The sequence below is a fragment of the Xiphophorus couchianus genome, chromosome 13 (assembly GCF_001444195.1).
Source record: "Xiphophorus couchianus chromosome 13, X_couchianus-1.0, whole genome shotgun sequence".
Classification (NCBI taxonomy): domain Eukaryota; kingdom Metazoa; phylum Chordata; class Actinopteri; order Cyprinodontiformes; family Poeciliidae; genus Xiphophorus; species Xiphophorus couchianus.
Genome location: NC_040240.1, coordinates 22,155,254 through 22,172,516, shown reverse-complemented (window position 1 = coordinate 22,172,516; position 17,263 = coordinate 22,155,254). Strand labels below are relative to the sequence as shown.

General features: G+C 36.2%; 1 protein-coding gene and 1 long non-coding RNA gene across 2 annotated transcripts; one reads left to right on the top strand and one right to left on the bottom strand.

The window, feature by feature from the left end:
* Positions 1-1,472: 1,472 nt before the first annotated feature.
* On the bottom strand, positions 1,473-16,258 carry LOC114156104 (cell division control protein 42 homolog). Its single transcript, XM_028036327.1, has 6 exons — positions 16,142-16,258; positions 11,378-11,482; positions 6,649-6,721; positions 6,304-6,413; positions 5,886-6,083; positions 1,473-3,861 (listed from the first exon to the last, which is right to left on the bottom strand). The coding sequence occupies exons 2-6, from the start codon at positions 11,480-11,482 to the stop codon at positions 3,772-3,774; spliced, it is 576 nt and encodes a 191-aa protein (XP_027892128.1). The 5' UTR covers positions 16,142-16,258; the 3' UTR covers positions 1,473-3,771.
* LOC114156105 (uncharacterized) lies at positions 6,728-9,207 on the top strand. Its single transcript, XR_003597907.1, has 2 exons — positions 6,728-7,483; positions 7,656-9,207. It is a non-coding gene; the product is annotated as an uncharacterized LOC114156105 (long non-coding RNA).
* Positions 16,259-17,263: the final 1,005 nt, after the last annotated feature.

Genomic DNA, 17,263 nt, shown 5'->3' with positions numbered 1-17,263 from the left:
GAGAAATGTCGCAAAAAGAAATTCCTGAAGCAGCCAAAAGTACCCGAGCACAAAGAGCTCCGGCATAAAACAAAAGAAACGAGAGATAAAGATGTGAGGAGAAAACTAACACAGTAAGGAGCTGAACAGAGGTTGGGAGGAGAAGAGGAACCAGATTGTGGTGAGGCTGAACAGTTACATATATTTTTGTTTTTCTTCGTCTCATTCATGCCGTCGTCACACAGACAAAGGAACATGCAGCCTCCATGCTGTGTCGGGCTGAAGGATCCATTTTAGAGTGCCAATCAAAAAATGAGTCTTGGTCATTTACATACTGTATCAACTGGGGAAGACCATTGAAAACCAGGGGAGCAACTCCTCCTGCTGTTCACTGTGGGGCACTGCACCTCTCAAACAAATGCAGATGTGGCAAATGCAATTTAACAACAAACAAAAATGTTTTAGGTAAATCTTAATTGTTCTATTTAAAATAAAAAAAAAAACAAAACAATAAAAGTCATTTTGACAAAAATATATTTTCACCCTATTTTTGTCACTATCACATAAAAGCCCATTTTTAAGATGGGGAAAGAAAAAATAACATATGATTCCAATAGTGCCATTGAAATAAGACAAGCACTACTCACCTCAACTCACCCATATTTAATCTGAATCTGTTTTTTTTTTTTGAATTTATAGATCAACACAAGGTAAGACACAATTATGAACTGGAAAGAAAATTGTGAACAGCAAAGTTTCTCTTTTACAAATATAAATCTGAAAAGTATGGCATGCATTTGTGTTCTGCCCCCATTCAATGAGATGATAAAAAGATAAGTAATTATTCTAATATTTGGAATAATCGAATTAAATAATAATAAACTGCAATCTCCAAAAGATGGATGTTCACCTAAAATGGCAGCGAAAGATGCAAAGAGGCTCATGGTAACTCTGGAGGAGCTGCAGGGATGTGCAGCTCAGGCTGGAAAATCTGCAGCTGATATAACTCAAATAAATCAGATCTTTATAGTAAAGTGACAAAATTAAAGCAAAAATATTTCAGAAAACCAAAATCCATCATGTTGGGAGAACATGTAGGGGAAAAAGCAACTGTGTGAAGAAATGTACTCTGTTCAGACGAGAGCAAAAAGGAGGGAGAATAAAGGATATTTCTGTAAGACAACTTGTTAGAGCCTCAAAATGACTTGAGTCTAGGGCCATTTTACACTACTTTGTGTTGGTGTATGAAATAAAATTTAATTAGTATTAGTTTTGTTTAGAAAAACTGAAATATTGCCTTTCTTGAATATAAATGTTTTTATAGTTATTTTTTAATTTATAACAGAAATATTTATAACATTTTTCAAGTGAATAACTAATCTGATTTAATTACGCTGAAATGAAATGCTTTGCTTATACCAGACTGCAAAACACAATACATTTTAGTGTTGCTCTTCTGACAGATAGCAGCAATAAAATAGAATCAATCAAGATAAAACATTCAAGTACTATTTTTATTATTTCCATACACCCATTCCAACAAACATTCAAATTTAATGCATGACAAATATTATTCAATCTCCAAGTATTGTTTTAAAATATCTTTCGTTTTTGACATCAGAAGCTTATTAAAGATCTTTTTGTTTGCCAAACTAAGCGGGCGATACCTTAACTGTTGGCACTCTGTGTGTTCATCAAGTAGTTGTAAAAATATCTAAAAAGCACAAAGAAGAAATCAAAACTTAAAGTGTCTAAAACCCTGCAAGACTACTGTCACCAAAGAAACAATAAGAAGCAATAATATCTATACAATACTCATAATAATTCATTCAATATCTGATCAAAATGTCAACATCAACAGATTGCTTTAAAAAAAAAAAAGGATTTTGTGTTCATTTCATTAGAAAATACAGTCATCTGAAGGATTAAAAGAGTTTTCTGGGCTCAGGACAGTCAGTGCTAGACAGCACTGAAACTCCATAAAATAATATGCATCACCATTTATCCCATTCTATGCAAAACAAAATCTAGTCCCCAGAGGAACAATTTTTGAACAAGCACGACTGCTAAGTGAAAATGTGTAGCTCTGCTAACAAAACAAGCTTTAGTTTTCATTTTGTTCAAAGAAGTTGGGCTAAGAAAGCAGCGTAACAGCAACAAAATAAAATCTATGAATAATTCAAATGATAATCCCTAATAATTATATTAACATCTAGATCAACATCCTGGAATCTGTGAAGCAATGATTTAGTTGAACTTTGGCAGAAGAAACAGCAAAGGAACATTTGAACCACATCAGTCCTTTTTAAGGCGTTCAGCTGCTAAAAACTAGAGAGGAACAAAATAATCAAAATAGAAAACTTTACGTGGTTTTGTGTTAACTGTTTGAGATCGATGAAATAAAGCTGCAAAATGTCTGGACATTATGGCTCACCAAACAACTTAAAGATAATAAAGATAAAAAGTATTTTTTTATATGTATAAAAAAGGGTAATTTCCACCATTAGATTAAAGCAACCACCTATTAGGAGTTTGACTGGGTTAAGGCAATAAGACTATCTAACATGTTGAGCACTTTAAACCTCCAAGAATCTAAAATGTATTCAAGCAAAGTTTTAATTATTCTTTCCTGGAGTGCAAAAACAGAAAGGCACAACTTGCTTTCTTCTCTAAGGATACATACCCTTTACGCTTTGTACTTTTATTAAAAACTAAAAAACAACTGTAATCGACTTATTATTAAACATTGAAGCCTTAAAAGTAAATATGAGTTTGATTGAAGTCATCCGGTTCAAGATGTCTCAGAACCTTTGAAGTCTCAAATGCGCGTTTGTTCCACATTGGTCAGATACCAACTTTTCTTTGTTGCTGTGTGGACAAACCTGCAGATCCTGCTCATCATGTTTCTACATTACTCCAGATAACTTGTTCAGATTGAGGGCAAGGTTTTCAGTTTCTTTTTTTGTACAAATAAAAGGTAAATTATTTATTATTCAGTTTTAAATTCTTAAGCGTCATAGAACAATACTTTAAGACCAGATTTAGTGTACATAAAATGTGTTTGAAACTGAACATTTCCAAACACATTTTATGTTTGAAAACACATTAGCTTTTTTAAACTCACTTAGACATAGTAACATTAGAAATGCCTTTAAGTTGCTCCAAAAACTACCTTGAATTCCAGTGGCATAAGCAACGCACTTATTGTGTTTCTATTAACCTTTTAGGATGCTATTTTGAATAAATATATGAATTCAAAATGCATTTTTGGTGCTAGAAAAGATCTATGGTAGAAGAAACAAAAAGGAAAAAGAAAATGAACGCAAATAAAACTTGATGTACAGAGAAGTAAAGCTGGCACAAAAAAGGGAAGGTGTTTAAACACTAATAATATAGTTCTTTAATTTCCTGCAGACCGTCACTGCCTTATTGCTAAAATATTTATCCAAATGAGGAGCTGGTTTTCAGTTCCAGCTGTAAGCTTGTCTCCATCCATGCCTTACAGTTCATCGCATCCCATTAACAAAAGAAAATCTTATTTACTTGTTAGTGTGGAGTGTAGTTCATAAATGTTTACCATGTTAGAGTGACTTATCTACTAGGAAAATAAAGCGGCTGTCAGTTTTAACACCACACCCATGTTAGGTCACTACAGCAGAAGGCACTGTTTAAACATGTGTCTACACCCCTCCCCTTGGTGCTCCCTCCCTCTGTTCCCGTACAGGATTGATCTCTTCCTCGTCCACCTCCATCTTCTTCTGCTTCTCGTCTTCCACATCTTCCGGAAGATTTCTATAGGAGAAGGCAGCGCTTTTTGGGTTTGATGTCTGGGGGCTCCAGGGCTGCCAGGATGGCCTCATCAAACACGTTCTTCAATCCTCTCTAAAAAAAAGGAAAAAAAAAATCAGACACAAAGAGAAACATTTTCTTTTAAAGGTGCAAATTCTTCATTCCACTCCTTGATTTAGTAAACAGATTATTGGTAAGATGTAATGATCTTAGAAATTGATTAATCTATCGATTATCGAATAATGGGAACTCCTTTTTTTGGATTGGCTGATTAATAATCGAATAGCAAAAGGGACTTAATAGGAGATTTCTGTTTATTTATTTTTCTTTACAGAATTTGAACCAGGTTAAGCCAAAACTAAACCACTTGAGGAGTTTTAAGTATATGAAGGCTTTTATTTTTGTACAGTGTAGACTTAATTATTGCTTTATGTTCTTTCCTCAAAATTGTCTTTTTTTTTAGTCTGTGTATGCCAGTTAATGATTAATCAATTTCTAAATTAGTTGACAATTATTTCAATAACTGATTCATTACGATGAATCTGATTAATCATTTCAGCCCTAGTAGGACGAGTAAGGAAAAAAACAACATCACAATAAGTTTCACTGCAATATAACGATGACAAAGAAAAGAATGTCAAACTCAGACAGGTTGGAGAAAGAATGCATCTAAAAGTTGTAGTAGTAGTTGGGCGCCAATACAAGGCGCTATATCAGGCTCATCAGGAAAGGACGAGATTCAGCAGTATTGTTGTGAAAAGAAATAATACTCTTGCTTTTGTTTTCACAGATGCTATTTGTAATCAATGAAGAAAATTTCACTCCACATTTGACTTGCGCAAAGATTCTAGTTTTCCTATAGATGTCTAACTAAGTTGGTTATATTCCAACAAAAAATTTTTATCTGATCAATTAAACTGGATTTTAAAACCTATGTTCAGTGTAGAATTATTCAGTTTAAGTTTGATCAGAGTAACCGTTTTAAATTGTAAGCTAGAGATGATAATATGCATAAAAAAACTGTGAATAAGCCCTTTAGTTTAGTGTCTCTAAAGCAGATTCAGTGTTGTTAAACTTTTGTATCATGTTTGTCACCATTTCTGTAACCGTAAAACACCCAAAATGGTTCCACACAAACAAAACACTCAAAAGTAGTGGGAGGTTCATCAAACATGTAAAAAACTGGGCTTACTTCAAAATGAGTTTTATAAATAGATACGAGGTGTTGAGGTTAAAGCTGACACATAGGAATCATAATAGCTTACCCTTACTTCCCAAGAAAGTCACTTCATAATCTCAGCAAGATAGCACTTTGTGACACCTTAATATGAAATATTGTTGCTTTTTGAAATCATAAGTTATGTTACACTCCTACATCACTGCCCTGCGACAGACTGGCGACCTGTCCAGGGTGTACCCCGCCTCCCGCCTGGAACGTAGCTGGAGATGGGCACCAGCAACCCTCCCGACCCCATTAGGGACAAAGGGTGAACAGAAAATGGATGGATGGATGGATGAATTATCCAACTGTCACTCTATTTTACTCAGTACCCTCACCTATTTAAATAAAAATAAAAAACAAATCCTTGAATGATGCTCACCATTTGTGCTATGTGAGGTTGTGCATTTTTGCAGAGGTTTCCTCTAATATGGACTTGACTGATTAATCGGACCTATTGCATGTTTTTTTTTAAAAAAAATAGTTTTAATGACTTCATGAACTTCCTGCTCTTTCAGGCATTGTGCAATGCAAATGTGCTCATGCAGCGTTCCCTGACAAGTCCGTTACAGCCTGACAAGTCCCGTCTTGTGTAAAAGTTAAGAAATGCACTCAGAGTTGTAATAAACAACCTGTTTGTTTATGCTTGGAGAGTCTGCCTTTATGTGAGTTTCTCTTCTCTAGTTGGTAAGTTTTTTACTTTCATGGCCTAATTCCTTAGTCACAAACTACATTAGTAAAATGACAAATTATAAATAGTTTATCAATATTTGGATAGTTGTGAACCAGAAGAGAACCTGGACACAGTTGAAACAGAAAGGGCTTTGGATTGCGGGGCCTTCCAGCGGTGGTGAGGTGAGAGTCTGCAGTCAGAAGCAGTTGCCTCCCTCCCATTTACCTGCGTCAGAGCTGAGCACTCCACATATTTGACAGCTCTGAGCTCTCGCGCCAGTTTCTCCCCACTTTCACAGCTCATGGGTCGTTGTTTGTTCTTGGCCAGCTTCTCCATTGTGTTGCTGTCGTCTCTTAAATCCACCTGAGTTCCAACCAGCAAGAAGGGCGTCCGCGGGCAGTGGTGAGAAATCTCAGGGACCCACTGTGATTAAAAAAAAATTTACAATAAAAATTTAAGTCAATGAACTAAATCTCAACTCTGAGATTGCCAAAAAAACTAAACTAAAAATTAAATAAATGAATAACAAACAGTAACTATTCAAGGGAGATCTTCAAGTGATATTTGCATAAGTTCAATAAATGATAATTTATTTGTAAAGTTAGAAAGAATGTCCATTGCTATACAATTAAAGTGACCAAACCTTCTCTCTGACGTTTTCAAAGGAGGAAGGCGATACGACTGAGAAACAGACGAGGAAAACGTCGGTTTGAGGGTAGCTAAGGGGTCGCAGTCTGTCATAGTCCTCCTGACCTGCAGGGGGAGACAGAGACACTTAAAACTAAAATGATAATAAAAAAAAATTAAACAATTAAATAGTGACAGGAAGGAAACAAGCAAGTTACGGTACTTTATATCTTCAACATTAAAAGAAAGGGTAATTACAGTAGGAATACCAACACTGCCTTTAATTTTTCAGTTACTGTGGGTGCCAACAACACCAATATCAATCGCAAAAGGTTATAGGTATATGCAGATTTATTATCACCTGCAGTGTCAAACAGTCCAAGGGTGTATGGCTCCCCTCCAATCATCACTGTCACAGCATAGTTATCAAAGACCTGGACATGAAACAGGGCAGAAGATGAAAAAGACTTCAAAATAAGCTAAGAGGAAGCCTGGAAAAAGGGAAGTGAAATTGTCAAAAATAACAGGAAGAGGGCTGAAGAAAGGCTTACTTATAAAGACGCTCGACTGAATTAAATTTGTTTCTATGGAATGCAGAAATAAGTGGAAAGTAAATAAACTGTAGATTTTTAGAAAGGCTGGCAAAAACAGGTCATGCCTTCCAACATACTTTGTTTTGCCATATCAAACATATCCAAGATGTTTTATTCATTGAAGATTGTATGGACTTTCATTTACTCTCCTTTGCTGCAGCCCAGATTCTCATTCTATCAAAATCCTGTTTGAAACATCATACTGAGATAGCAACAGATAATTAAACAATTTGATATTTTAATTATTTTACCTGTTCAGTAGAGTTATAATCATAATGATTTACAAGTACATATTTTTAGTGAGAGACGGAGTTTGATTAAAAATGGGGAAGGATCATATCTACATGCTCTGACTCTGAAGCCAATTATTTCATAAAATGTGGGAGACATTGACCAATGAGCTGCAATTGCTGAGCTACTTGAACCATAGCATCTGAGACGAAGGTGAAATGGGGACGTGTCTCTGTGGGTGTTTTAAATATCTTGTTTACTGTGTCATCTCCACGGCAACAAAAACAAACTTCCTGTTTACATTTAACATACCCTTTGTCAGGTGGTGTTACTGCTCTGACAAAGCTCCACCCTCATGCAAGCAGAAATCATGTGAGGCTTCGTTTTTGTATGGACTGGGTTGAACAGAGTGGCTTCAAATATCCTGTTCACTAGCAGCAAACCATTGAAAAGAAAAGATAAAGATATTGTGGTGAACGGCTGCTCAGGTGAACAAGCTTACGGACTCTTACTTATTCTTCTTGTTTTTCTCTCATATCCTCAGGCTGCTGCCATGCGCATTGACATGCAGCGCCGTTGCAACATGCATGTGCAATATCAGTTCTTCAAAAGTGGAAAAGAGCAGGAATGCACAGCTTCAACAAACACTCAGCCCTGCTGCTGTTTGGTGTAGCCTGCAGACATTTTGGTTTAAATAAAACCCAGAATGCTGAGGTAAGATCCAGCTAAACCAGACTGAATAGAAGTCACAGACAATTTTCTGACACCGTAAATCATAGTTGAACCAAAATTTAGCAAAATCATCTATTTGGATCCATTTTTCTTATGTTTTCATTTTCAGATCAAATAATTTTTAATATCAGACAAAGACTCTACAAGTAAAAACTAAACGCCATCTTGTAATTTGGACAATAGAAGCTGTCCAAACCAACATGGTCAAATGTAATAATATTATGCCTTCCTTGTTAAATAGTGAATTAATTGTAATAAACCGTATTTACTGGTTATTTTACTAGCCATACCCAAGCCTGAGCTGTAGAATCAAACACTTAAAACAGGGAATTTAATAACAGATAAGAAACTTGTGTCTCTGCCATCCAAAGTACCAACTTTAAAAGGGTAAAATAGTCATTTCTGAAGCGAACAAAAGTAAGGGTAACAAAAAAAAATCCTAAGTATTGGTTCTTCACGTTTGATTCTTGTTCTGGGTTGTCAAGTACTCCACAATTTATAAATAACAGGGGTTTCTCCAAGTCTTGCTCCGATATTATTAAAAGTATAGAGCTAAATAGACCAACATTATTTACATAATGAACTAAATGTACTTTATTTAGTTCCATCATTACTTCCAAAAACCACAAAATGTGCATCAGTTCAGTTGAAGAAGCTGAATTGGAAATGCAGCCTGAGGTGAATCACACCGACATGTATGGACAAAAACAGGCAAACGGAAACAGAGCGGAGGGGCGAGGCAAGGGAAATATGTTGACTTCAGTAAAACACAAATAAAGCTGGGATACTCCGAGGCCTAGACTGTAGGCGTAATCTCAGAAATTTACCTGGGTGGACAAGCACAAAATAATGCAAGGTTTTCAAATTTGTTTTAAAATAAAAATCTAAACATGTGGCGTAAAGAATTCTTCCACCGCCTCTTGCTGGAAATTGAATCATTTCACAGTGGGATGGTGTCATCAGCATGATGTGCAGTTAGTTTTCCTATGTTCAGGGGACTGATAGCAAAAACTAAGATGTTGAAGCTTGGTATTTACTACTGATCCCACTGGTTTTGGTCTTAATAATGTGGTTTATTCAATATTGTTCTACAACAATCCCCTAAGACCTTCACAGAACAGCTTTGATTAAGCTGGGATTAAATATTACACACGATCAGTTCATTTACTAATTAGATAACAACTTGAGGCAACTGGAGGCACCTGATTTAATTTAGCGGTTTCAGAGAATGGAGTGAAGAAGAATATAAATATGTTTTTTGCTTTGTCAAACGTAGAAAAGGTCAGGTAGTGAGAATACTTATGCACTGAGTTGGGCAGTAACTAGCTACATTTACTCAGATGCATTTACTTGAATAACGTTTTGGAAAATATTTACTTTTGGGAGTATTTTTACTATGCTCTCCATTTCACTTTTCTTTGAGTAAGTTTATTATGAAGTATTACTACTGTTACTGGAGTAAACTTTTTGATACTTGATCCTCTGTGAGTAATTTCACTGAATGTCTGTTTTAACCAAAAATTCACCAAACACAGACACACATTTGCAGTTTTAGTTAAAGTTTCACAGAAAGAAATTGATTTGGAAAAATGTTTCTTTTGCCTGATTTTGTTATTTGGTAATTATGTTAATTGTATGAGTTATTTGCACTTTCCTCCTTAAAATACCAACATTTCCACATAACCACTAAAGGGCTGATGTGTTCTAAAATACGTTTTTCTTGTAAGTAATTCTTGGGCTGCTCTTTGTTGACTACTTCAGGATACGTTTTTGGATTACGCTAAGACTACAGCAACTCCGGCAAACAACCCGATCAAAAACAGTGAAAAAAGCTTAATATTAAAAAGGTACACCATCTGTACTGTTGATACGCATATAGAAATGATACCAAATCAAAAAACAATATGTCCCTAAAAAAAACAAACAATAAATCAGTAAATTCTAAGGAGAGGGTTAGACTTAGTCACTCTCTCCTTGAAAATCACCTCTCCTACTGTGGTGACTGTCAGATGACTCACAGGAAACAACATTGCAAGAAGCTGCAACAACACAATGAATCAAAGAGGAAACCGGAGGTTTGTCTGCGTTTGCTGTGATGAATTGGTTGACGAGGCTACAGCTGTGCCTGCTTTTAAAGCTGGAAAGCAAGAGCTAATATATAAAACTGTGAGAAAAGAATGCTTGTTCAAAAGTTCTTGTCATTTATCCTGGAGGCTATAAGAAAATATAGATGAAAGGTTTACCATAAAGTGGAAAAATAAGGTTGTTTCTAATAATAGAAACACTGGCAGGAAGAGGATGTTGTTTAGGTGATAAGAACACCAACAATAAAACCATAACTGACCAAAATGCAAATGCAGTTTGACAAACTGGAGAGATAAGAATAGTATTACATAAAACTTGTAGACAAAATAAATTAATATGGAAATAAAGATGCAGTTTTATGGGAAACAAGCTACATAAGTAAATAAATCAGTGCTAAAAACAGGATTAACAGAAACAGAAGTAAAAGTTGAGTCAGCATTGCTGGTTCTGCAAACGTCTCATCAAACTGGGCTAAGAAGTGCCAAGAGCAGAAGCTGCCTATACGCTGAATGTTTCCAACTTAAAGTCAGCTGTTCTGCTGTTACGAGGCAGAACGCAGAGTTTGCATCCTCAGCAGAGAATCTGAACCACATTTTGCATAAAGCTGCAGAATGTTGGGGTTCTGTTACTCAGCAGGGTGCTGCTTTTATGCTTACAATCAAACAGTATGTGCATGGTTGATTTCATAAGATGCAACAAACTGCCACCAAGAGTCGCTTAAATCCAAAATGCATACATTAAAATGAAATCATACCAAGTTTGGGATTTTTCAATTATGTTTATAATATAATCATGAGTGTAAACAGTATTTTTGAAATAAAAAAGCGCAAGAACAAAACTAATTTTGATCTCACTCACTTTGCAAACATCTAATTGGTTTAGGGAACTGATAACAAAAGTGAAAGTAGATCTCTGTGTTTATGCCAGCATACAGACTCAGGTGTGTAAGATTAGTCTCGCTTGTGCCGGAATATAACAAGAACTATTCTGGAACCACTCCCAGCAGTAATCTGATCCATAAAACTGAGGCACTCTGCAGATCTACCAACAAACAGAGGCTAAATTAGGTGCTGCACGGCCAGAAAGGGTTGAAACTCACTGATCTGTCTTCAGCTTTATTGTGCAAACTTCTGATACATTTTGTTTAAAGGGACAAACAACCATTTGGTATAAACTTACAATGAAATGTAACATTATATTTATGTTTGGCAGTAGTGTGATATCTTTCAGTTTCATAAAGGTTGGAGTTCTGGTAAAAGTTAATTTTGTTTTCTCAGTCCAGGCACTGTAAACAAGTATCACTTCCTGTGTGCCAGGAAAGAGCTGCATAGTGTTAAGGGTAAAAAAATAACCCTGCTTCTGTAGCTCTATAAATATCAATTCATATCTGCTTTGACCACTTCACAGTGGTATTTAAATACAAGTGGTATTTTATTATTGGTTACTCACGGTTGGTACGTATTCAGAGGGAAACTTGTTGGTTGTGTAGGAGATGAGCAGGCAAGTTTTCCCCACAGCACCATCACCCACTACCACACATTTTATAGTCTGCATCTGAGGAGGAGACATTAATGGGATTACACAGATAAAAAGGTAAAGCAGAGAAATTACATACAAAATCTACAGTGGTATTTGTACCCCTTGGATTTTTTGGGGGGACATTTTGTCACATAACCACAATCATCAATGCATAACATAGGAATCAGGCCAACACAAAAGTAACATAAATAAGGGAATGAAAAATAGCCTATGCTTTTTCAAAGATTTTTACAAAGAGAAACCAGTCAACGGGACAACTATGAATTGTACGGCCTACAAATCTGGCCTTTAAGAAACTGTAGAAATAAATTAATTTATGAGAATCCAGAAGCAATGCATGGGACTCAGAAGATATGTGGAAGAAGGTGCTGTGGTCAGAGGAGACCAACATTCAAGACTTTGACCTACATACAAGATACTGTGTGCCAGAAAAGTAACATCACCCTGAACATGTCATCACCATTGTGAAACATAGTTGTGGGTACATCATGCTCTGGGCATGCTTCATGGAAGCTGTTCAGACTTTAAAAATAGAGCTATATCCAGATAGAGGAAGAAAACCTGTTAGTAGCTCCAAAAGACATAGCAACTGGAGTGGAGGTTCACCTTCCACCTGCACAGTGGCCCTAAGCATTCACCCTGAGATACAATGAAATGGTTTAGATCAGTGGTGCCCAAAGTCGGTCCTCAAGAGCCGGCATCCTGCATGTTTTAGTTTTCTCCCTGGTTTAACGCACCTGGATCAAGTGATGGGTCATTAGAAGGCCTACATTGACAGGCTGAAAAGGTCGTTACTACCACCAGGGCTGCTACATGAAGAAGAGCACAGCACAAGCTCAAGAGTGAATTGATCAAAAGTCAAAAGTGACTTGAGAGAATCAGTGAAAGTGAGACTGAAGAAATGTGTGAGACTGTTCAATACTGACACTAAAAAAGACGACTTTAGTGGTTTTAGTGCGCATGAGGAAGACAAAGATAATGATTAGTAACTTTCCCTGGTAGGCTATTGTATTTTTAAGATGGACACCTGCGGCTTAAATACAGGTGTGGTATATGTACTTTTTTCCATTTCAAAGCTAATGGATACAGCTTATAAAAGGGGTAATCTTCATAATGAACATGCCCAACTAAACTAATTGAAGAAAAATTGCTGCTTTTTCTTTTCCATAAGATAACAACCATGAGCTATAAAATTAGTATGCCTGACAGGAATGCCAGGAGCAGGAACTGACTACAAGACAAGTAGACAGAAACAGTGGCCGCGCTGTACAGCAGTGTTTACAACACAATGAAGGCAGAACCTGTGACCGCCCAGACACCAAACAGCTAGCATACCCAGGCTGCTGGTTCATTAGGTGGGACAATGGCACAGGGCTATGGGCTGCCACTCCATCACTGGCTCTTTGTTTGGGTCATTTTGGCAGTATGCAGCATTCAGCTAAACCCTGATGAGTCAGGGACACACGGTAACTGGCTGCAGGAATGATGACACCAGTTATGTCAGGAAAGCATTCTTCAGAGGTAATTTGTATTCACATGAAAACAATTCTGAACAATTATTGGCAAGCATGATCCTTCAATTCACTTCTGCTTCTTGCACACACTGTTGTCAGGGATATCAAGTTGGTCCTGTTTGGCCATCAATCAGCCTTAAAAGATTCAGCAAATGATAAGAGGTTTTTTTTCAGGTTCAGAATAAGTCATTCTGAAACTGTTTAACATCTTAAACATGGGTTCTAAAAGCGTATAGAAAGTAAACACGTCAAGTGTTTGTTTTTGTTACAGATCTAAATCCTCACAGGTTCCACCAGATCACAAAGAGAAATAATCCTACAGCTTTAGATGCACACAATGTTATATTTAGGCCTGTCACGATAGCAAATTTTGCTGAGCGATTAATTGTCTCAAAAATTATTGCGATAAACGATAATATTGTTTGAAGATCTTTTTACACTGATTTAATGGAAATGATGTAATAATCCATGCGATTTCTTGCCAAAGATAGATACACTTTATTTTCAAAAGAACACTAAACACTGGAACTGATAAACAAAATAAACAAAACAACCAAAAACAAAAATAAAATGGATTCTCAGTCTCCATTAACAAAAAATGTACTGGAAAAAAAAACTAAATAACATAAAGCCAAAGTGGAAATAAATACTGCATTCAACCAAAAGAGTGCACATTATGAAGTCTGTATATTATGTTGCCATTCAGTAATAATTAGATGTAAATAGAGAAGATGGGCACATCGACTACCTGATGCAATAGTTCACACTACATGATTTTTTGCTCCTATTTTTCCCCTTATGACAATCTTAGAACGTTGATCTTTCTAAGATTGTGTGGTGTGTTATGGTAGAAGTTGTTGCCACTCCGATCTAAATCAGGGGTTTTCCCCGACTGGGAGCTTTAACTACACCTGTTGAATGTGACAGGTAGCCAATCAGAAAGCCCGGATTCTCCTCAGTGCTTTCTGAGGGGAAATTACGTCGGGGAATCCCAAACAGCTGACACGGCGCAACCCGAAGTCCAGCGGACATTAGAGATGATACTGGAAACAACATAAATGTTTATTCAACATGCAAAGAATATAGAAATGACAAGGGGAGGAGTTGGAGCGAAACTGCTACCGCAGTTGATAAACCCGGTAACTTTTCAGCTGTTCTTTGTTAACGTGACGTAAATAGGTTATAATGATTTTCATTCAGTCAGGACTTTACGCTGACACTAGCAACATGCATTGCAGGTAGATTGTAGTAAATCATTGATTAATGCCTGGTTTTAAAATTAGTTAACTGAACTTGTAGCCATTATTTTGTGCCCATTGTTGGACACCACACGGCAGGAATGAACCCGATCGAACCGTTATACCTAGGATTTCTGTCGGCTAATGTGTGGTCTGTCAGGTTTTGAAAATGAGCCGACAATCGGTGTGCGCTGGGCTTTACACTGAGGAAATGAGGAAGGGAGGAGTCAGTGGAGAGCACCGGAGTTGAGCCCTTTTTCATTCAGTCTCATTAGCTGAAAGAGAAAAAGGTCGGAAGAGACGATAATGCCGATAATTAAAATGACGTCGATAGCTTTAATTTATCGTATGATTAACTGATTTATCGTTTATCGCGACAGGCCTAGTTATATTTGTATTAAATTTCATATTTATTTGAGAAGGAAGAGTAGATCACACGTCCGCATGTCAAGGCATGTGAGAATCATCATACAATTACACAACAAAAATGAGATAACATCAATTTAATAAAGTGTCAGACACGCAGAGCTTATTTAAGATTTTTAACCAACTGAAATATAATTTGAAAAAATGTAAAGATCCAACACGATATTTAAATCTTCTTAAAATATAACTATATAATTTTTATGAAAAATAACATTTCTTCCTTTGCTAATTGTGCTTACCATAAAAACACACCAACCAATCAGCCAGAAATCAGATTTTCTCTTTGTTGGCTCTGATTTGTGGTAGGTAAGTCAAACATTTATTAAATACAAATACAAGTATTTTTGACGTTTTTTGAGCTTAGTAAAATAAACATTATAAAATGTTAGACAAATATGTTTTGAGAGATCTATAACAATAATCTAGTCATGTTTCCATTTTTCAAAATACTACCACATACATTTTATAATGCTTAGAAAAAAAAGAAACTGAAACAAACTGGAAACAACAAGGCAAAGAAACCCAGACAGTATCGGCCAGAAACAGCCTGACTGGTCTAATGAATGAATTAACAACCAGTTCTCTAATAACAGTGGTTAATTACTAATGAAATCTATGATAATAGGCAAGCAAGTGACTTGTACTCATGGACACATCTTTATTTATCAAACTGTAATGTAATGCTTTAATTTTGATTTAGCTTGTCAATCTGCCAGAGACTGCAGATGATGGACTGAAATAATGGTTTTCAGTATGACAAATGGGAAAACACTTTCATTTTATATACGACAAACAACTAAACAAGTGAATGAATTAATTCTTACTTCTGACAGAAAAAGTAAAAAAGTTACACGCAATCTCAGATCGTTCATTTAAAACGTGTTTAAATGTATTTAAACCTTTAAATGATTAAGATTTTTGGTTGAGAGTTTCTTCTTCTTAGTCACTTCCGCATCGAAATGATCAATGGATGAGATAGTTTGAACAATCAGCCACGACGTTACTTTTAGAAATAAAACCAGATATAAAAGCGTGATGTTAATGATTGCTGACGGTAGCTTTAAAACGAAACTAATATTTTACAGGGTGTTGATTTTTAAAGTTAGCTAAACTGACGTAAACCAATCCCCACGCCCACAATCAATATTATCCGTTGAAAATAAAAGAAAAAAGGAAGAGCATAAAAGTTGAGAAGGAGGAAATATCTAAAACTAAACATATAAGTATAATGACGACTCATCTCACCAGAACCAGCACCAGCGCTGGTTTACTTGTTCCGTAACTGAGCAGAGATTTAACAGCGCTGCTAGCATAAAGTTAGCCAAAGGAAGTAGTTTGTTTTGACAGCTGCGGGTTATCAGAATTAGTTTTCAACCGACTAGCCGGTAAAACTATTACAGTACAACAAGTTACACTAAAAGCTGTGGTTGTTTCCTTAACTATACTTCTTCTTTTGAAGTCGCACAACTACAGGTTTTTAAGCTGTCAGCTCTTACCTTGTCCGTTCACCACCGCTGGAGTGTTCCGACTGGTGTGGTGCGTTCAATTCCTTCCTGGAAATCCCGCTTTCTCCTGTTCGGGAAGTCGGACAAATGAATTGGATTGTGTTCAGGCACTCCTGGAATTTTTCCGAATACTTTCACATCAGTTACACTGTATGCTTCAGTTTTAATTTTATTTAGTCATGTTTTTTAAAGACAATTTTTAAAAATAATTTAACAAAATAAAAATAAAAACGTCATAACAGATTACAAGAGCACTTTTTTTCTTTACAAACGTATAAAGAATTTACGTTTTTGTTTTGCTTCATTTAAAGAAAATTATCCAACAGGTTCTTCAGTTACACCTCTCAGGGTGTGCTATCTAACTACAGAAAAAGAAATCTATCAATCTTATTTCTTCTGGAATTTATTTTTAAAGCCACTTTTGCTGCATCTACACTACCGGCAAAACATTAGGAACGCCAATCAATATATTTCAAGAAGCAGTCCCTGAAAAGCAGCATTTTCTAACACATACATATATCAAGCAAACGTCATTAATACTAACAATACTGAGCACATATTGAGAAAGCGAAAATGTCCTCATTGACCAATAGAGGGCGATAAAGGTCAAACTGTATTTGTTCCAAGTTTGTGGTTTGTCTTCTGCAGTTTTTTGTTTGAGAAATGCAACATAAAGTTATAACAGAATGGCAATAAAATGATATCTAAAACACAAAGAATGTTCACGGTTATAATGTTTCAAAAATATGATCCACAAAAGTGTCAAATTCAAAGATAACATGTATTACCGGCCTTACAGGAAGAATTAGGCAACTGAGATTTAATTTATGTGAACATTCTGAGTTATGTTGTTTAGTTGCATAATTGATGAATATTAATTTCATGTTTTCAGTTACTGTGACTGAAAACACAATATGAGAGATTCGTTAAGAGTTCCTTAAAGCTCTGGATGTTGCAGGGTTGTGTTGGCTGTGTTGGGTTGTCTGCAAAATTGCATGGACATCAGGGGCAGTTCCCCTGGATTGGCAGACTGGGGTGGTGGTCCCCCTGTTCAAAAAGGGGGACTGGAGGGTGTGCTCCAATTATAGGGGGGTCACACTCTTAAGCCTCCCT

Coding starts and splice junctions, on each gene's coding strand:
- LOC114156104 (XM_028036327.1), bottom strand. CDS start 11,482: ATGCAGACTATAAAATGTGTGGTAGTGGGTGATGGTGCTGTGGGGAAA. Junction 6,722..11,377: donor CCTCTGAATACGTACCAACC/GTGAGTAACCAA, acceptor TTTCATGTCCAG/GTCTTTGATAACTATGCTGT. Junction 6,084..6,303: donor TTGAAAACGTCAGAGAGAAG/GTTTGGTCACTT, acceptor TTTTAATCACAG/TGGGTCCCTGAGATTTCTCA.